General features: G+C 41.6%; 1 protein-coding gene across 6 annotated transcripts in view; it reads right to left on the reverse strand.

Annotated features, from left to right (window-relative positions):
* Positions 1 to 331: 331 nt before the first annotated feature.
* Positions 332 to 21,600, reverse strand: part of MAP3K4 (mitogen-activated protein kinase kinase kinase 4) — a 126,869-nt gene continuing 105,600 nt past the window's right edge. For 3 of the 6 annotated variants that reach the window (XM_025383654.1, XM_025383653.1, XM_025383657.1), the window contains 12 exons: positions 20,822 to 20,918; positions 19,568 to 19,705; positions 16,021 to 16,121; positions 15,210 to 15,290; positions 10,845 to 11,036; positions 9,609 to 9,679; positions 8,712 to 8,828; positions 7,657 to 7,816; positions 5,610 to 5,732; positions 4,901 to 5,007; positions 2,368 to 2,547; positions 332 to 863 (listed from right to left, as the gene is read on the reverse strand). In XM_025383654.1, coding sequence (XP_025239439.1) covers positions 843 to 863; positions 2,368 to 2,547; positions 4,901 to 5,007; positions 5,610 to 5,732; positions 7,657 to 7,816; positions 8,712 to 8,828; positions 9,609 to 9,679; positions 10,845 to 11,036; positions 15,210 to 15,290; positions 16,021 to 16,121; positions 19,568 to 19,705; positions 20,822 to 20,918 — 1,388 coding nt within the window. In that variant the 3' untranslated portion in view covers positions 332 to 842. Of the gene's footprint in view, positions 864 to 2,367; positions 2,548 to 4,900; positions 5,008 to 5,609; positions 5,733 to 7,656; positions 7,817 to 8,529; positions 8,621 to 8,711; positions 8,829 to 9,608; positions 9,680 to 10,844; positions 11,037 to 15,209; positions 15,291 to 16,020; positions 16,122 to 19,567; positions 19,706 to 20,821; positions 20,919 to 21,600 lie in introns of all 6 variants that reach the window. The other 3 variants (XM_025383656.1, XM_025383655.1, XR_003119119.1) reach the window with 2 other exon arrangements.

Below are 21,600 nucleotides of genomic sequence, written 5' to 3' on the forward strand. Positions count from 1 at the left end.
CAGTATTTACACTGACCTAGCACCTATACATCTTGGTTTAAAAATAAAGTGAACTCCCAACATGTGATAACAAGGTTTAAACTTTTATCTGTTATAAATTTGCTGGTTAATATAAAATAATTAAAAAGAACCACCCTACGTCATTAGTATTGCTTCATTTATTTCCTTTGCTTTTCAGCGAGGCGATCCTAAAGGGACGCCGAACCCAGTGACCACCTTTAGCACACATGATTGTGCTCCTCCTTTTGAGGAACAGGTAAGTGAAAATGACAGACTTCTGAATCATACTGGGTTGCCTCATAAGCTGTTAACCATTAAAAGACGATATAACTGAGCTTTCCTAAAATAAACCATTTATTGAAAAAAGAACCTTTTTCTTAAATTTCAGTAATCAGCCTTTGCATTACAAACCTGCAGCTTGCCAACAACAAAAAAGGTAAAAGGTTTCACAGTCAGTGCACTCAACAACAGGAGATTAAAAACAAGGTATAGGACGCCTGATAACACTACAACTTCTTTTGAACCTAGAAAGGTCAAAACACTACGCTGATGTCACGGTTCTCAGTCACGCGAGACACGGAGGAGACAGAGGCGATGGTCCGTGTACAGTAGTAATGGCACTTAACATGCAGCTTCTTTAACCTCGTGGCCACCAGCCCTCCAGAGAGCCTTTTGCCACATCAGACAAACAGGAGCAGCAGGAGAAGTGACGCTTGTCACCTGTGCAGTCTTCAGTCTTGGAAGGTTAAAAAGGCTTATACTGCTTCTCAGCACAGTCTTTATGTAAATATTACATACAGTAGTGATTAAGAGAATTTTCCAAGTCCATATTCTACTAGGCTTCATTCTTCATCTGTGCAAACCTGTGAGGAAGCAGGAGAGAGCTGAGCCCTTGCAGAGGCAGGTGTGTACTTGTGCATACACACAGTGCGAGCCTTACGGGGAAGGCCCCATCCAGTCACCCTGATGCTCCCAGCACTGTGCTGGGCACAGAGGGAAAGGCTTAAGAAATGTAATGAACAATGGCAAAGGTAAGTTACTGCTCTAAAGTTAAGCCTGGGAATCGACTAATGAAAGCATTTTCTAAAATGTGTATGTGCACTCTCAGGTCAATACAAATTGTTAGGCACTTTATAACTAAGACATACATTGTTATTTAATTACAAATCCCTAACATCTCCATAGCTGGTCCAGTTGCTTGCCCCTTACTCCCAGTTACCAAGAAGAGCATCACCGCACTCTTCCGCCCCTTCGTTTCCTTTCCCAGGGGCTCTCCTGCAGGGGTCTTGCGAGGCTTTTTTCTCCAGGGCTCTGTTCTCATCCCCTTGTCCTCTGTGGACCCTCCCAGCAATACTTCTGTCTCCCACACCTGTGCCCTACCTCAAATCCCTCTTCAGTGCCAGCCCCAGATATCCAAATGCCCATCTGAAATCTCCAAGCAGACGTTCCAAACGTACCCCAGGCTTCATCCACCAAAGAGGACCCACCACCTCTGGACCCACCCCTCACCCAACTGCTTCTTTCTCTACTCTGGCAAATGGACACAAACCAGAAACCTGGGAGCCACCCTAGACTCCTCCCCTCACTCACCTTTCACATCCAATCAGGGGTCAGTCATGGCACTCTAACTCTTAAATGCCACTGATCACTCACCTGGAACGCGCTCTCCCAACCCCTTGGCTGTATCAGAACCTTCTCAATTCCTCTGCCTCTAGCGTGATCTTTCTAAAACACTATGTCATCATTTATGTTTATAATAAAATGGAAACTCCTTCATGTTGCTCCTGGTTACTGTTCCAGCCTTATCCTCCTGCCCTTTTCCACATCCTGTGTTCACCAGGATCTACCTACACAGGGCTCTGTGACCATCCCACTCCTCTGAAGGGTGAGCGTTCCCAAGCTTCTTTACTTTGTCTTCCATGCCCGCTCCCCCACTTCTGACCTCTAGTACCTCAGTCTAGAGAAAAAAGAACTGAGATTGGCTGACTTAATTAAATTCCTCTTCTGAGTAACCTTACCTAGCATTATCACAGCTCTTAGGGTAATGATAGTCATTACTGTCTTGACCCTCCAAGTAGACTACACACTCTCGAGTGGAAACTCTTTCATCCCGTCCCATTTAAATTTCCATCTTACTGTCTCTAGTGTATCTCAAATGCACCATCAAAAGAGATCAAGTAGAAGAATCTCAATGAACATTTTCCAAATGAAAAAACACATACAAAAATCCCTGGCATAATAATACATTTAGTTCCTTTCCACTTCAGATATAGCTACTTTAAAGTTTCAAACCTTCATTAACGTCTGGATGCAAAACAGAACTTAAACACTTCAACATGAAAAAGACTATCCAGTCATCTGCCAAACCTTGACAAACGAATGGTCGAGGAGCTGGCTGGCGGTCCATCTCATCTTTGGGTCACTCTCAAGGCAGTGAGAAAGGAAGTCCTTGCCTTCAGGGCTTAATCTTTCAGGGATTGGTGGCTTATGTCCCATCCCCACTTTATACATAATTTGAAAGTTGTGCTCATACTCATGCCAAGGCCTCTAAAAAAGATGTTTTAAAAAAATCAGATTTTAATATTATATAGCCACAAACAATGCAAATGTTCAGTCTCTTTTTAAGCATCTCATAATTAATATATGTATTAGGGGACAGCAAATTTTTACTAAAAGGGCCGAACAATTTTTCAGGTTGACAGGCCATATGATCTCTATCACAACTATTCAGTTATGTCACGGCAGCATGGTAGCAGCTATGGACAACATGTAAATGGTATAACTGTTGCAACAAAACTTTATTTATAAAACAGGTGGCCAGCATAGTTTGCCTACTCCATTTGGGGTGCACAATTTAGTCCAACATTATCTAGAAACCATCATCATGCAACTAAAAAATGTAATATATAAAATGATATAAAAAAGTCTACAAAACCCAATTCTCTTAGAGGGATGGTTAATATGCTACCTTATTGAAAAATAAAAATTCCATTAGTGCAAAGCTTATTTCATTACGATCCTATGAAAAATGAGATTCATAGGGGAAGGAACTAAGTGTGTATGGAATTCTAATTTCTAAACTATTGTTTCGTTATTGCCAATATGTATTCTTCAATATGAGAACCTGTTCTTTCATGTGTGGCTTTACTGGAATAACACAGATATCACAACCACCACCTTTCTATTTTAATGCTAATAGAAATAATGTTAGCTAATATTTATTGAGCACTTATATGTGATCTCTTTCAGCAGCTGCAAGGCATAGCTACATTATAATTAACTGATTTCCTACTAGTAACTTAACACTAACTTTTCACTTAGGAACAAAGGTCTCTAACTTTTTTGCTATAACAGTGTATGTGTACAGTAAGCTACACATAGTGCAGCACGTGCATCTTTATACGTCTGTATAATTGCTCATTAATATTATCATTGCAAGATACATTTTCAGAAGCAGAAAGCTTCTCGGTTTAAGTGCTGTACACATTTAAAATTTTGATGGAGATTGGAAACATCTCCAGAGCAGCCCCACCACAGGGAATTTCTGTCCAAAACATGTCTGTTTCTTTACATACTCTCTTAAAGTGAGAATTCTCAATCTTTAAAAATGTCACTCAGCACTTTGGGAGGCTGAGGCGGGTGGATTCTGAGGTCAGGAGTTTGAGACCAGCCTGGCCAACAAAATGAAACCCTGTCTCTACCAAAGTACAAAACTTAGCCAGGCGTGGTGGCACATGCCTGTAATCCCAGCTACTTGGGAGGGTGAGGCAGGAGAATCGCTTGAACCCGGAGGTGGAGGCTGCAGTGAGCCGAGATCACGTCACTGCACTCCAGCCTGGGCAGCCTGGGCAACACAGCGAGACTCCATCTCAAAAAAAAAAAAAAAAGTCACTCATATGCTAAGTAAAAAGATTTCACTTTTAAATATATAATTCTGGTTAATGAGGTTGTCATCTTTTCATGCTTTCTTTTGTTAATAATCATTTTAGAGCAGTGTTGGGTTTATAGAAAAATTAACTGGAAGGTACAGAGAGTTCCCATATCCCTCTCTGTCCCAGTTTCCTCTACTATATATATCTCGTGTTAGTGTGCTCCATTTTTTAGAACTGATGAACCAATGTGAATGCACTATTGTTAACTGAAGTCCACAGTTTACATCAGGGTTCACTCTGTCGCATATTCTACGAGTTTGGACGTTCACATACTGACATGTATCTATCATTACTGTATCCTACAGAGTAGGTAAAAATTCCGTCCTGTTCGTCTCTCTGTTCCCCCAGTCCCTGGCAACCACTCATCTTTCTACTGTCCCTGTGGTTTTGCCTCTTCCCAAATGTCATTAGATGGAATCACTCAGAGTGCAGGCCTTTCAGACTGGCATCTTTTGTCACTTAGCCACATGCATTTACGGTTCCTCCAGGTCTTTTTGTGGCTCGATAGCATGTTTCTTTTTATCGCTCAGTAATATTCCTTTGTATGAATATAACACAGTTGATTCATTTACCTATTGAAGAACATGCTGGTTGCTTCCAAGTTTTGGTAATTATGAATAACGCTGCCGTAAACATTCATGTGCAGGTTTTTGTGTGGACATGTTTCCAACTTATTAATGTTGCTTTTTGTAACTGCTTGCTTCCCTGTATTTTAATGAGAGGTTTATGCTTCTTAAATTCACTCCTAAGAGTTCTCTGTGGCGTATAGCTTACAAATATTTGTTTCCCGGTTTGTCATTTGTCTTAATCTTATTGTTTCTTTCGATGGATAAGATTTTTGTCTCTAATAATGTTCACTATTTAGTGTCTACACTGTTTGTAATGAATAATCAATCCATTAACTACTGTTCTGTCAATGCACAGTGCCCTTCCGAAGTTCCTCCGCCAGGTGTGGGGGCTCCACTTACCTTGCCAGTCACCATCTCTATGACAACACACCCCAGACTCCAGATGTCGGCCGCACGCCCATGGCCTTCTCCTTTGGCGCGAGTGATGACTTCAGGTGCCATGTATGCTTTAAAAGTCACAGATATGTTGAGAGTAATGGGTTATAAACATATCACCATGTATTAATAGAGCCAAGCAATAAATTAATATTGTACAATATTATTTTCCTGCAATTACGCAATAGGAAACATCAAAAACTTAGTTCAAATCAATCTGCTGAACGAACTTTTTAAAGGGACAAATTCTCTTTTAAAAGACAATGTTTGAATATACACATTTTCAAATTAATTGTATGCACAATGAAAATGGAAAATTTAACCTGCAAAAGAGGAGGCAAAATTTCCTGGTACTAAGTGATCAAAACGAACCATCACCATTGAACCACAGTGTTGTTCAGACTACAACGGCTTTAAGAAAGACAATGCAAGCAACAAAAGAGTTTTTCTGGTGAGAAAAAGAGGCTTTCCTCTCTCCTGTAACCTAAAATGAGTCATTTAATTTACCAATCTTGGGTGAGAGCCCAAGTGTGTGAGGAAGCAGCCCTTCTCACGACTGAACACCTTTACCTGCTCTTCCATCTCTACTGACAAAGAAAGGTGAAGGGAACATGCAGGTCCCAAGCATGCTGCATGAAGTCAGAGTGCAAAGAACAACCAAGCTGGTCCCTACCTGCTGTCCCCAGGGTGCTGTTCACTTCACCAGGCATGGTCTGGGCATTGTTTTTGAGCTTTACTGAGCATCCAAAATCTCCCAGTTTGATTAATCCAGATGAGGTAAGGAAGATATTGGCACCTAAAAAGAAACAAGCAGTTGTTACGCAGCCTCTGAAACACAATGTGGGCAAGGTTACATGGTAATCTAAACTACCAGGAAGTTCATTCACAAACTGAACAACAGAAAGGCTTATGAAACTTGACTTACAAAGTGTAATCACAGAAAGATTTGTAAGCCTTATTCACTCACAAATGTTAATACAAAACAACAAAATTTTAACAGCAGCGCAGGTAGCCTTGACCAATAAATTCTGAACTGAAATACATGCATAAATTCTAACATTAATAACCCACAGAGATACTTAAAAAGAAATCGCATACAAAACACAAATGCTTGTGGTGGCAGTCTGAAGAATTCGAGATGTGTACAATCAGCAGCGTCTGAAACAGGAAGTGACATATAGATGAGAGCTGCACACACACTGCAGTTCTTCAGATTCCCAGCTGAGGCCCTTGGACTTGTTCGTGACTGAAAACTGTTCCGCAAGTTTCAAATATTCCTACAAGCAATATATATGCTTAACTTGTAGTCTAGTTAGAATTTGGGGATACTATTCATCTCTCAGGAGAGCTTGGCTTTTTGCTCTAGGCTATAAGACATTACTGCTCCAACTAAGTCATGCTATCTCTGGCATCGTGTCCTGTGGTACCGCCTTTGAAAAGCAACAACACAGAGCCAATGGAGTAGACAAGCAGCCATCTGATGAGCTGAGGTCAACAGCGAATACTCATAAATCAGTGCTCCTAGAGCTGATGCTCCCCACAACTGACTACAAGGGCAGCTTGATCTTCTCGAACGATTCTACATCTGTACCTTCTTAGTCATGCTAAACTAGAAAGCATTCGATAAGGATATCAGTGAGCTGACTTGGTTCAGATTCTAAGGGAGTCTCTTCCTGCCACGGAATAAAACATGAAGACACCATTTTGTAACAGTGAACAGACTGAGGGTGGTGTCTATGGCAGAATGACTAGAAATGGGCAATGCTACAGCCTGATAAAGAGCCAATTAAGCCAACACCAGAATGACCCGAGACACCAAAGCAAGGTAGTGGACAGGCAGGCCGCCAGCAAGACTGGCATACGCTGGGTGATTCAGGGTGAGCCACATTACAGAGCACGAACAATTCTTACACCTAGACCAAAGCAGACTGGTGTCATCCAAAACAGCCCCCTACACTGGGTCTCGTCCCTGGTCAGAAGTCAGGTCGGTTCCTGAGTGAATGTGTTTAGGTTAGCCTCAGACTACAGGACAGAATGAAACTCTTCAGCCTAGGGCCAATTAGGCACAAAAATACTTCCCCATTTTAATTATCCTTAAGACTTGCAAATACAAAGGGGAGGGGCATGGCGTGGTTAAGGCAAATGCCACGGTGACCATTCTGAGACAGAAGCACAGCAATTCCCCGCCCCTCCCCACCCCCGTGCTATGAGAAAAGCCCTTTTAATCCATCAGCGTGGCCCAATTAATCTTCAGCAGAACTCGATTTCAACGTTTGTGTAAACCCCATTCTTGTCTCAAAAACGTAGCCTCAAATTTGTATGTGCATTTCTGATCTGATTTACTGTCGGTTTACATATTCATGATTTTCATATATAAATAGACAAGAATCCTGATACGAGAGGAAAAAAGGTTGCTTTGATCACGAATGTCTGGTAACTACATGGGCTATGCCAAATCGGCCTATAAAAATAGCAAACTCCATTTTGGGAAAACAGATTTCTCTAAAAGCAGTGTTGAACAGACAGAGTGGACTCCTGGGTAGAGACATGGGTTCTACCTTGCTTCTGAAAACAGGATCCTTACGGAGGCATATTTCAATGAAAGGTATTTCCATCTCGAGAAATCATATGTGGGAATGGGATGCGTGTCTTCAGAGCCCCTCCCACGTGCTGGGTACCAGTGGCTCTAACCCACAGCAGCCAGGCGGGTGTAGGATTACCTTTAATGTCACGGTGGACTATGCCATGCTCATGGAGGACATTGATCGCAATGGTGATCTGCTTTGAATACAGCCTAATCACATGCTCCTGAAGTCCCAGCCTTGACACCTCTTCTAATGTCCCCTCATCGCAGTACTCCATGAAGATGTACATTTCTTCCTGCAGGAGGAATAAAGGGCAGCTCTGTGTTTACGGTTTTCCTTACATGTACGCTAGTGAAAAATCTGGAAAACTTCCTAGGCCACACCCCAAAGGAATGTTCTTTCTAACGGTATACTACACTTGCCATCCTGAGTACTGAATGTGTCTCACAACAGTCGTTTCCAAGTCCTCCACAGAGGTGTCTGCCTGCCTCCTCTGTCTGGAATTATACAGCTCTTGGGGATAAGAACATCTCCAAATCGCAGGGGATCAATTTCTATTATCCTCTGAAATTAAGTCTGCTATATAATCTCAGACAGGGACCAACAGGGCTGTCCCTACAAATACATTATTAAGTACTGAAACACATCCTTTTTAAACATAATTTGTAAAAACATTAAAAATGATCCATTTTCAACTTCCCCTGGAAGCTCATGCTCTACACCACGATGCTCCAAGTTATCCTCTTTCCCTCGACGTGTTTATTTCTAAACACAAGGGGGAAACTTAATTTGAGGTTTGAATTTTCTCTCATTTCACAATGGCTCCCTAAATATATACAAGAGAAAAACCAGTATTACTTAACAGTGTACTCAACAGTGGTTCAGCAAAAAAATGGAAAAAAAGTCACAAGAGGTGGTGTAAGGGGCGTTTTAGAAGAATCTTCTGACTGGCAGGATGGGTTTCAGTGCTTTATGATGTCGGGTTAATGACTACAGTCTACAACTTACATTTTAGGAAGAACTCCTCTAGTTTCAGAGAGAAGGCAGAAATGATGTAACTCATGGAGATTTCCTGAGAATTAGGCAAAGTTACTGTGCTCTGAAATGAGAAGACCTGTGATGTAGAACAGGACTCCATTCTGTGCCCTCACTGATTCCTCACACAAAGAGTGTCATTAGGGTCGGCTTACTCTATGAAGCTCCACACCAAAATACCGAACCAGATTGGGGTGTTTGATGCCTTCGAATATTTTCAATTCATCTGCAGTTTCCTTGATAGTCTTATGGTCATTAGGTTGAAATCGAATCTGTAAAGTGAGGTGATGAATACGTTAATTGGCCGGATTTAATCACTCTACATTATACACATACAGTGAAACATCATTCTACACCCCATAAATATATATATAATCATGATCTGTCAATTAAAAATAACAAAAAATTAAGAAAAAAGGAAGTTTATAGCCAAGCTGGAGTGAAGTCACAGAAGTGCAGCCAGGTCCCGGGCACAGAGGAGGAAGAGGCTCTGCTCCGGGAGAGAGTGGAGTGAGGAGCCTCGTGTGGAGGAGGAAGCAGCTCCACAGCAAGCTCAAGACGCTGGAGCCTCCCTTCCCCGCCCCTCCTCTCCTTCCATGTCAAACCGGATGTCTCCACAGACAGCAGTGAGTCCTGTTTCCACTTCAGGTTCCCTGGCCATTTCCCCATCCTACCTCCAGCTGTTTCAATGCCAGTTGTTTCTGAAGCTTATCATAACTGTTATCTTCTCCCCCAAAGTGCCCCCCTAAGACACTCCTGTTAATCATCTCCTCTAAGCCTTCATCAGACTTAGCTCTGCCACCCTCGTAGGCACTGCTCACACCTGTGCTGTTAGAACTGTTTGTGACTTATTACCCTCTCTGGAATCGTAAGCCCCTTCACTGTCTGTGTGTGTTATCTCAGTGCATCTGCCTGGTTGGTCCTGACTGTCGCAGTGCTGGTGCTGAAGACAGCTCTATGCACAGAGAACTGAATCACCACCAGCGTCTTTACGGAATTTCTATCACCCAGAGCCGCCAGGCCCAAAGGCCCCAGGGAGCCAGGTGACTCACCTCCTTCATGGCCATCAGCTCCCCGGTGTCGACGCTGATGCAGGTGTACACCTTCCCGTACTGGCCTTCCCCTGCAAATAACGCAAACAAGCTGCACTTCCAGCCACTGCAGCGGGCTGTTTTACATTCCTTAAACTTGCAATAATACTGTCCAATTATTTTGGATGTATATTTATATATTTATAATTAGGTTTACTGCAGTTTACTATTGCAAGATCCAAAATTTTTCTAAATGTTCCCTGATAACTAAAGTTTTAGGCAATCTCTTTAATATGTCTTACCTACAAGTATCTTTAAATAGAGCAGAACCAACTTGGGTAAATCCCAGGAGAAGCATCAAAATGACCAATAAAAGCAGCCTTGGTGTACACTTCTGAGCCCTCACACCCCTCAAGGAGATCTTGGCTGGGGCTCGGAGCAGAAGAAAACAGCCAGGACTAACCCTGGCCATTGTCTACCTCACTGGCACATGTCCAGGAGTGTGTGGGAGCAGACATTCCCCTAACATACCTTCTGGGACATTAAAGCAAGAGGATATGTGCCTGAACAAGACTGATAACAGTAATTAATCCAATTTATAAAGTACTTGATTGTTTTCAGTGGGTTTTGCCCTCCTTGATAGCTCCAAGGAAACATCAGGTTTCCTCAGGCTGACAAAGTCCCATATTATTAATACAACTGTGTTCGCCCCCTTCAGACCTAGATGTGTGACAGATAAATACATTTAAGTGGGGGAAGGATCTGAAACACAACAAGACTTCTTCCCTCACATAATTTACCACTAGTTATTTTACAAGAAGCAATTCCACCTGGAAATTAATTAATTAATGAGGCAATGTTTTAGAAAAGAAGACTGTCTTGTCCTCATTTGTATCCAGTCTCTCTTCAAATCATGTCCTGTGTGTGTGTGTGTGTGTGTCTGTGTGTGTACAGAGAGAGAGAGAGACTAGAACAAGTGGGTCAATTTTTGGTGCCTCTCCACTGGCAACTTCCAGGGTTATTAAGCAAAACGATCCAACGTAATGAACCACTTAGAAATCTCTTTTGTATTGCTCTTAGAATACATTTTACAAATTAAACAAACAAAATCCAGACCACTCTGCAAAAAGGTAACAATGCATATTTATTGTATCTACAAGAAAAAAGGGCCAACTCTATAGGATTTAACCTAAAGAAGTATAACTATTGCTACTTCTAACAGGGACTATCTTGACATCACCTTCCTTAATTTCTTACCGATTTTGTTTCCTCTTTGCCACTTGAAGGTCACCTTCCTCAAGCCAACATGCATGACGTTATCATAGGACTTAGGCGTATCACAAACTTGACCAATGATATTCTTTCTCCTCATTTCTCGGTACCTCTTTTCTTCGAACAATCGGACTGACTTCTGGATAGCTTCTATGGGTCCTAGTTTAGAAGCAGTATCTGCAGAGAGAACCAAAACCTCATTAGTCCCAATCACTGTTATCAAGTCAGTTTCCAAAAGAGAAACCAATAACGACAGAGCAATATATATTAGCACTCCATTACAGCAAAGCTTATTATCTACTCATATACACAGGTGAATTAAAGTTCTTCAAACGCTACTAATTCCAGCATATGCCACCCCTTATACAGTACACAGATAAAATATAAGCTAGTCAAACAAAAACGATTTCCTTTCCCAAGAAGGTTGGCTAAAATCTTGCAGTAATATAAATGCCTCTAGTTTCTCCTCTCTCCATTCCACGCTCTTGTTTGCCATATTATTAAAACATAAGATGTGATCATGTTACTGTCCTACATAAATTTAATTCACTGGAGCAGTGACTCATGCTTGTAATCCCAGCACTTTGGGAGGCGAGGTGGTCAGATTGCTTGAGCCTAGGAGTTCAAGACCAGCCTGGGAAAAATGGCAAAACCCCATTGTCAGGCCTCTGAGCCCAAGCCAAGTCATCCCATCCCCTGTGACTTGCACATACATGCCCAGATGGCCTGAAGTAACTGAAGAATCACAAAAGAGGTAAAAATGCCCTGCCCCTGCCTTAACTGATGACATTCCACCACAAAAGAAGGGAAAATGGCCAGTCCTTGCCTTAAGTGATGACATTACCTTGTGAAAGTCCTTTTCCTGGCTCATCCTGGCTCAAAAATTTCCCCCACTGAGCACCTTGCGACCCCCACTCCTGCTCGCCAAAGAACAAATCCCCTTTGACTGTAATTTTCCTTTACGTACCCAAATCCTATAAAATGGCCCCACCCTTATCTCCCTTCGCTGACTCTCTCTTCGGACTCAGCCCGCCTGCACCCAAGTGATTAAAAAGCTCTATTGCTCAGATAAAGCCTGTTTGGTGATCGCTTCACATCGACGCGCATGACACCCATCTCTACAAAAACATACAAAAGTTAGCCAGGTATGGTGGTGCGTGCCTGTAGTCCCAGCTACTCGGGAGGCTGAGGTGGGAGGATCCCTTGTGCCCAGGAGGTAGAGGTCACAGTGAGCCAAGATTGTGCCACTGCACTCCAGCATGGGTGACAGAGTAAGACCAAGTCTCAAAAACAAAAAACAAAAAAACACTTAATTCATGGTTCTCCACTACCTACTAACCAAATATGCAAAACTTTACCTGCAGAATTTGGACCCAGTTTGTCTTTTCTATGTTTTCAAACTAGCCAAAATGACTCTTACAGAACACAGCAAACTACTTTTCGCTTCCCTTACTTTTACACCTTTTCCTCTGCCTAAAATACCTTCTTCATACCTGAGTATCTGTTGAGTGAATCTTACTCACACAGTGCAGCTGAAATGCCATGCCTCTTCTAGGAAGCCATTTCTGATGAGAAGGATTTTCCCTTCTCTGGGAAGAGTACAGTAAAAGGGCTCTAGAATCAAAATTCCTGGGATAAAATCCTGGCCTTGCCATTTTCTAGATGTTTGACAATAGGCAAGGCAATTAACTTCTTCACACATTAAAAACCAATCTGTAAAATAAAGGTAAAAAGTCCAATCTCACAGACCTACTGTGAGGATTTCATGAAATAATACCTGTAAAGCATTTAGCCCAGTGGCTGGAACACAGTAAAACTCAATTAATATTAGCTATGGTCATTATTCCTCATTTATCCCATCAGGCAATGTATCTCTATCTCTCCAACTTGTTTTATCAACTTGTCATGATAAAAAGAAAAAAAGAAATACTTTTTACACATTTAACAGTTCTGTGAGCTATTACCCTTACTACATGTGATTCTGATTTCATCCTGTTCTTTTTTAAAAAACGCTGATCACTCCTACTAAAATTTTACAACCCACTAATGGTTCACAACCCACAACTTGAAAACCATGGTTTGTCCTGTTCTCTATGACAGCATTTTTCATACCATATCCTAATTAGCTACCCAAGAGCCTAAGTTTTCTGGCTCAGATGAAGAGATCCTTGAAGGCTGGGATGACTATAAGGTTAATCTGAAAAGAGAAATTCTGAAAGATTTATAATGGTCCATTTATAATTTATTACAATCACTTCTTTAAAATATGGATCCAAATTTGTTTCCTTTGCCTCAATATACAACACAGCAAATCTACCCAGCAATGGGCAAGACTTTAACAGCAGTGAGGCCATGGGCTCCACAGTCAAATATTTCTGAGAAATGCTTAAAAAAAATTTATCAAGATTCCTTGTTTGTTTGGTTTTTTGAGATGGAGTCTCCCTCTGTCACCAGGCTGGAGTGCAGTGGCATGATCTTGGCTCACTGCAACCTCCACCTCCCAGGTTCAAGAGATTCTCCTGCCTCAGCCTCCCGAGTAGCTGGGACTACAGGTGCCCGCCACCCTGCCCAGCTAATTTTTGTATTTTTAGTAGAGACAGGGTTTCACCATGTTGGCCAGGATAGTCTCGACCTCTTGACCTCGTGATCCACCCACTTCAGCCTCCCAAAGTGCTGGGATTACAGGCGTGAGCCACTGTGCCTGGCCTTTTTTTTTTTTTGAGACAGAGTTTCGCTCTTGCTGCAGTGGTGCGATGGTGCCATGGTGCGATGGTGCGATCTCGGCTCACTGCAACCTCTGCCTCCCGGGCTCAAGCAATTTTCCTGCCTTGGCCTCCCGAGTAGCTGGGATTACCGGCATGCGCCATCACGCCTGGTTAATTTTGTATTCTTAGTAGAGATGGGGTTTCTCCATGTTGGTCAGGCTGGTCTCGAACTCCTGACCTCAGGTGATCCTCCTGCTTCGGCCTCCCAAAGTGCTGGGATTACAGGTGTGAATCACCGCGCCCAGCCATTTGTCTTCAATATGTCAATGTGAACTTAACTCTCACAAGAGAAACAAAATTCCAAGTGGTTCCCAAGTTTACTTGACCACAAAGTACTTGATTTGAAAAACATAGCAAAGACCTGGTATCCTTGGGAACTGCTGATTACATGTGAGCCACTGAAGAGACTGTCTTCCTGTCACCAGGCTCAAGCCTAGGAAAACTCCGCAACTTGAACCCTCGACACACACCTACTCTGTCAGCAGGCTTGTCGGTTGTTTCTTGCTGCCATTACCTCTTTTAAATCCCACGTTAGTCCAAAATCATATTATTTATAAGGAATTTCTGCAACGGCATGCTAACGAATCTGCCCACCTTCTCCTCAATTCTGGCTAGCTGACTATACTATCTCAGCGTCTTACTCATCCCCAGCCTCCCACATCCCAAACACACCAGCTGCTCAAGAGCCTCTGGGGCTGCCCACCACCTCTGGGCAAAGCCTTCATTACTTAGCTGGTCACTGACAGCTGTCCATGATCTGATCTCCCTTCACCCTCCGGTTTCTCCTGCATTGGCATCTGCGGCCCAGTGGCTCTCCTCTGCAGTCACGAGGCCTACACTTCCTTCTATTCCTTTCCTCCTGGCTTGCTACAGACCTGTCTTCCCTTCAAAGGGCCAGCCCAGTCTCCTCCCTCCACAAAATCCTTCCAGACATCTCTGGGCTTTGGAAGACAAATACTCTTCTGGTCAGTCACACACAGGTGAAAGGGAAGCTGCCGTGGAGTGCACTGGACTCGAGAGAAGTGCCTTCTGGTCCTCACTCTGTCATTGACTCCCTTGGCCAAATTATTGGGCTGCTAAGAAACTATCATTTATAAAAAGAGAACAATATCTATTTTGCCTGTTGCTCAATATTGTTGTGCAAAAAAAGACATGAAAGCATTTTATAGATCATTAAATACCAGATCAGTGATTTTTCTATTTGTTCTTTTGATTAATATTAATCATCTGCTTTGTTTGATAAGTTCTTTTCCTCAATGTCTACTTTATGAATGGCTATTTCACAAATGTTTATTATATTTCTACCATGGACAAAAAGTTATGCTAAGTTGCTTTAACAATATAAAGATAAGTAAAACATATTAGAGACCCAAAGGAGCGTGCAGTTTGTTACAAGAAATAGGAAATGTACACAAACATAGCACATGATAGAAAGTGATGTCAGAGGTGTGAGATCACAAAATAGTAATGGAGGAGGTCTAATAATTCAGAAGCTAAATCAAGTTCTACCTGAAACTGCTCCCCTTATGTGTAACCATTTTTTTTGTTTGTTTGTTTGTTTGTTTAACTTCAACACTCCTCTCACCTTTACTCTGGCTGATTAGTGTCCGAAGTTCCCAACTTCTTCTGGTGGACCCACTTGAATCTCCTCTTGGATATGCTGGTTCTGCAGGAAGTTATTTTTACACAAATTAAGATTTATGAAATAAATACGCTTATTTGAGAACAACTGAAAGGAAGGGTAATGGTTAAAAGCAACCTGTCCTTTCTGTTTATTGATCTTTAGTGTGTTTGATGTGGGTGTGAGAAACTATCTTTGCAATCAATTCTAAAAATTGCACCAACTAAGAAGTTAATGGGGTTACAGGATTTTAACTACACTTATCTTTTCACTAGTAACAGTCAACAGAATACTGTGTAAAAAGTGGACTCCTTGGGGACCTCGTTCAAGATGTTGACTTCAGGAGCCCCAGCCTTGCTCCAATGGAAGCAGCAATGGGGTTCCTGAGCAAAGGTTTCTGAGGGTTGCATTATAAATGAAATTTCTACATATGGTCAACCAACACAGCGTCACTTCTGTATTTTTTAAATGAATAAAAGTATTCAACAGTTAAAATATCTAGAATAATATTTTTAAAGCAACAAAAGTAGACCTATAAAATGCTAACAGAGCTAAAAAGGCATCTGTATTAAAAGGCCAACGTGCTCAGCAGTAAGTCTTCTCAGAAAGCTCTGCTGCTTCCTACCCTTCATTCCTTTAGAAAGGACCAAAAAAAGGAATCTTCAAGGGATCCTCATAAAGGCATTAACGACAGAAACTGGTAAACTGGGACAAATGATTAGGCTGGTTGTGATTAGGCTGGTTGTGAATGCAGCCACCACCTTAAAACACTCACCGTCTCGTTCCTCCGTGGGGCTTGAGTGACGACTCAGGGACCTAAACTGCAATTCAGCAGCTATGGAAGCCAATCGATCATTTTCAGGGACGCTGGAACCCCTGTTTTAATATTTTTAACAATTGAGCCATCAATTCAATAGAACTTAAAATGAAAGATCTGTGAGATTTTTCTAGAGGAACTAATTCTCAACTGGGGGCAACTCTGCCTGCCAGGAACAATTCTGTCTCCAGCAATGTCTTAGACACTTCTGGGAAGGTGCTACTGGCATCTAGTGGGCAGCAGAAAACGCACAGGACAGACCCACCAGAATTTTCGCCATAAGCGAACAGCGCTGCTGTGGAGACCCTCCTCTGGAGTCTGTTAGAGCTCTAGAGTCTGGAAGGAGGGCTCTATTTTCATCTCTCCATAGCCAACGCCTGAGCCTGAGAACACCTGCCTGCATAAAACCTTGTCTTACATTAACAACAGACATAAAAACACGACACTACTGAAGTGTTACTGACGTATGAAAAGCTCCATAACTCAAGCCCAGGGTGAATAAAACCCTATTAACCAAATCTTGCTGATCTTTAAGGTTACCATCAAATTATATTTATGTCTTAATTACGTTTAAAGTACTAAAATCATTCCATGGTCCAAAAGATTCCAAGTCTCTTAATAAGAAAATGGAAGGGAATACCTAAAGGTTTCTCAAGCAGTAGCCAAGCAAAAGTGCAAAAGAGCAGGAAGCTTAATATATTAAAGAACAAAGTTAATGAGGTGCTTTTCCAGAATAAAGTGAAATGTTCAGCAACCAGAATGAACCCATAAAGAGTAAAAACTAAAACTAAATAGGGAATGTGTTAAAATTGTAATTTGAATAATCAAAGAACCTCAAATAAATTTGGCATTAGTTTATTAAAGTCATTTAGTGTATATTTTTAAGTGAACGACAGAATGAAGTATGGTAGCATTTATGCTCTTATTATACACTGATAGGTTGAAGGCAACATGATCTATTGCACAGACATTTACAAATTATAAAATACGCATTTTTCTGGTATTTCCCTAAGCCCTCAAATCTAGTATAGTACTTGTTAAGTCTGAAGTGATGGGGATACTTCTACTACCATACAGTTCATCAAAAATTCAGCACTATCTGATGGGAAAACCACTGGTATTGAAGTGAGGAAGCCTATTCCACTTCTAAGCAGCACTAAAGACCACTGGTGAGACCAAGAAGTCACTAACACCTCTAATTTTCCTGATTTCCCACAGGTGAGACTGGCCAATTCCATGTCCTTAAGAGATTTTTGCATGGGTAAAAGGCAAGAACATATACTCATGAAGTGGCATATTGGGGAATGTTGAACAACTAGTTCTGGAGGGGGATGTGAGGGATGGGGAGGTGGGTTGTAGAGTTTGCCAATTTCTGTGGTATAACAACTTGCAAAATTTCTCAAACATTTGCCATCAGCTCTTGAGAGCCAGCAGGAGCAAGCCTCAGCAACAGCACCACTGCAAAGTGTTTGTACAAACAATGGTAAGGTAAGCCCAGAAGAGGTATTTCCTAGGTCAAGTAAAATCAATTGAAAATACTTATCGAAACCTCTAGGGTCAAGTGAAGTTGAACTTTGGTTGATGTATCTGTAAGACAGGTGAGGGCTACACTCCATGGCTGTGGCAGGGATGCACACACTGGTTCATTCTGCCTCCCCGTGGCACATTCACAAACCCACAGCTGTGCTGAGAAACAAGACCTCGGGTCTGTGAAGTTTGCCTCGGGAGCAGTGAGCCGAATCCACCAGTGACTCATGGGCCCACGAACCAGGCTCACTGTGAAGGCACTGAGGCTTACGCAGGGCTTGAATGCAGCAGGCAGTCTGATGACCACCCACACCTCTCCATGTGGCTGTGCTCTTCTCTACCTACTGTCTCACACACACACACACGGGTCATAAAGTAAAGTGAACGGGAATCTTGTGTAAAAAAATGTCCTTCAAGATAGCACACTATGATACCATTAAAATTTCTAAACATCAAAGATTGTCTAAGTATGTACAAACTTAAGATGAATACTTATGAAATGCTACTGATAAGTATTAAGATGAAATGCTGAAAAACTGCTTATGCAAAGACTAAACTCCATGAAAAGGCCAACTGTAGTATTTAACTCTTATACTAAAATACACGTAATGTGCCACACTACCAACTTACAAATGCCTTAAAACACAGCGCATCAACCTTTAAAAAGAGGGAGGTCACTCCCCGTTGTCCAGTTCGGGAGCAGTTTCATGTGAACGTGGACACAGCAGGTGTGGGAGGCAGGAGCCACAGGTGGCCAACGCCCTCCTCAATTATGACTGTGCTTTAGACCAAAGCACTTCAGTCTGTACTGCATGAATAAAGAAGACAGTTTTGGCAGCCCTCACAGGGATACAAAAGCATATGTGAAGATATTAGCCATGAAAAGCTCTAAACATAAAAATTAGGAAGCTAAATGGGAATTTGTTCAATTTGTTAATTTTTTTAGTTGACTGCTTAAGCAGTAAAATACTTTGACATTTTTTAGGTTATAGACATGTCTCACTAAAATTTAGAAGTATTAATTAATGAGTGAAAAGACTGCAAATATTTGTAGAAATTTTAGACTGTTATTAAAGTAAGTGTAAAAACATTTTAGTCTATTTTAAAATCTAAAGCCAGGCATCATCCTCCTGATAACTCTACTATCTTCTCCTCAGAGCTGAACACAGAGCCCTGGGTTCTATCACAAGTTGATCTTTTAAGATCGGATACCCCCAACCTAAATAGTTTGGTTTGACTCGCATTGGAAGATGGGAATACTGACAGCATTCCTCCTACTTAGGTATAGGGGTGAAATTTAGAGAGAACAGCTCTTCCTCCACTTAGGATAGGAGAACATGATGAAATCCTCTGCCAAAATATAACTAGAATGGGAAAACCTACAAGACCCTCCTTGCTAATATAAAAGACAATGCAAGACTTAACTGTTCTGGGGCTTGCCAAGTTGTCTGAGAGTTCTCTCAAGTACTGATCTATTGTCCCTATGACATACAAACCCCATGAACTCATTTTTCCACTTCTATAAACTACTTCTAATCAACAATTATTTAAAATAGAACATTTGGTTAGAAAACTGATCTTCCCCCAAAAATAAAATGTTACCACCTCAGATCATTAACTAGATGTCATCTTTTAACCACCTCGTGCCTCCAGGCTCCATGAGGCAAAATGCTCGTGTCCCCTTCTGCTGTGGACCAGTCCTTTCCTATGATACTCCATTAAGTTATTCTTCGCAAAGTCTTTGGACATTTTGGCTAATCCCAGCTCCAAAGAAATACTGACATCAGACAAGTATCTATTCGTGCTGGTCGGTGCCAGAGCCTTCGGGCCGTGACAACCTGCAGAAGGCCCTACAGCATCACTCACACACCACAGCAAAGACGCCCAACCACAGCCGGCACACACCCTAACGTATGGTCACTGTGCAAGCACATGTGAGGGGTGGTGAGGGTACGGGACGCTGGTGGGGTGAGACTACCTGGTATCATGGGCACTGCTGATGGATTTGGGCAGCGCAGAGTCGCCACCAGAGGGGCTGGGCCGACTGGCAGCAACAGCAGCAGCAGCAGCAGCAGGGCTGCCGTGGCTCCGCGCGTCGGAAGGCACGCTCCGAGTGCTAAGACAAGAAGAAAAGCTTCAGGAACACATGTGAGAAGAGGGAATGGACTTGAAAATCTTTTTCAATTAAAAATAAATTATGGCAAGGGGGTGAAATATGTTTAAAAATATAAAATGCAAATTGTTCTTTGAGATTTGAGTCTAGGTGTAAAAAAGAAAAAACCTAACTTCAAAGCTTTTCTTTTTTTTGAGACAGCATCGCACTCTGTTGCCCAGACTGGAGTGCAGTGGCGCAATCATAGCTCACTGCAGCCTTGACCTCCTGGGCTCTGGGCTCAAGTGATCCTCCTTGCTTCAGCCTCCCGAGTAGCTGGGACTACAGGCAACGGCCATTACACCCAGCTATTATCTTTGTTGTATTTTCTGTAGAGACGATGTTTTGCTACATTGCCCAGGCTGTTCTCCAACTCCTGTGCTCAAGAGATCCTCCCGCCTCGGCCTCCTAAAGTGCTGGAATTACAGGCGTGAGTCACTGCACCCCGGTCCCCACAAAGCCTTAAAAAAAAAGTAACTGTGGTCCTTATCTAGCAAATATTGTTAAATAAAATTACACTTTAAAAAAGTGATTATACAGTGAGAGAAGGTGCTCACTATCTCAAGATGCAGAAATGCCACCACATTCAAGGCAGTTATCGTGAATGTACTATCGTTTCTGAATTCACTTAAGTGTTTACGTTGCTTTGTAATTACATATGCAGATAAAAATTGAATCTGGAAAGGTCATTCCAGTTTTTCTCCACTTTTAGTGGTATTTAGTATAGTTTTCAAATGTTGACTACACTATCCACATTCAAATTTGTTTTCTGAAGGTTATTTTTCAAAGGCAGGAAAGGGAAAAATGACTCCAAAGCCTGAAAGCATTTAGTAGCTTGAGGTTATAAATAAGCTGAGAAATGAAGTTATCTTGAAAGGTACAGGTCTGTTTTAAATTTGCATGTCTTTTTCTTTTGCGACTAAAGGCTTCAAGATAATGCAAGAAAGAGCTTTTACAAATGTACGAACAACACAGCAAAGGTATTTAGCTCTCAGAGCAAGCACCTAGTAGTTTCAAAAGTATCAGCATGCATATCGGAGAGCGCTCTGTAAAGCAAATGACTAGACAAGCACCAAATACCTGAATCCCTCTGGAGTGGGGATAATGAGGTGTGGGTTAGGAGGGTCACTATGGCATCGAGGTACCTTCATAGGACGGGGGCTGTTCCGATGAATGGCTGCCAGCAAAAATGGCAACAAATGCAACTTGTTAACATGGTCCACAGAAAATCATCAAACCAAACAGTCAAATGGAAAATGGAATGTCACTCATTTTGGCCAATGACCAAGGTAAGTCCATTTATATAAGCAAAAAATAATATTACATATACAAATATTATGGGAAATGTCACTTTATAAAAGTCAGTAAAGCCCTATTATATATTTACAGTTTTCTCCATCAAAAAACATTTTAAAAATCCTGGAGTAAAACATACACAATGTAAGCTAAACAAATGATGTAACTCATTTTAGAGATACTCCTAATAAAAAGGAGTTCTTATGTTATCTACACGTTAAAAAGATTGTGGCCACTGGCGACATTTCGAGAGATCCTGCCTTTGAGGTCGCTGTCATTTTCCTGAGTATATGGAGTTTTACTCAGTTCCTCTAAACCAGATCAAGTAGATTTAACTGAGTTATTAGTTATTTTTTTTTCAAGAGCATGTTTTCTTCTCTTTTTCTTTTACATATTCTGGTAATAGATAAATATGAATAAAATTTAAAATAAAAATTTTAAACTAGATAAAATTTAAAATTAGAGATCTTATCTAGTGATTACAAATATGCTGACAATTCCACTTTCCCAATAACTAGATGTCAATATTAATGGACATGTGTTATATTTTGCCTACTCTCCGT

The sequence above is a fragment of the Theropithecus gelada genome, chromosome 4 (assembly GCF_003255815.1).
Source record: "Theropithecus gelada isolate Dixy chromosome 4, Tgel_1.0, whole genome shotgun sequence".
In the NCBI taxonomy this organism is placed as follows: domain Eukaryota; kingdom Metazoa; phylum Chordata; class Mammalia; order Primates; family Cercopithecidae; genus Theropithecus; species Theropithecus gelada.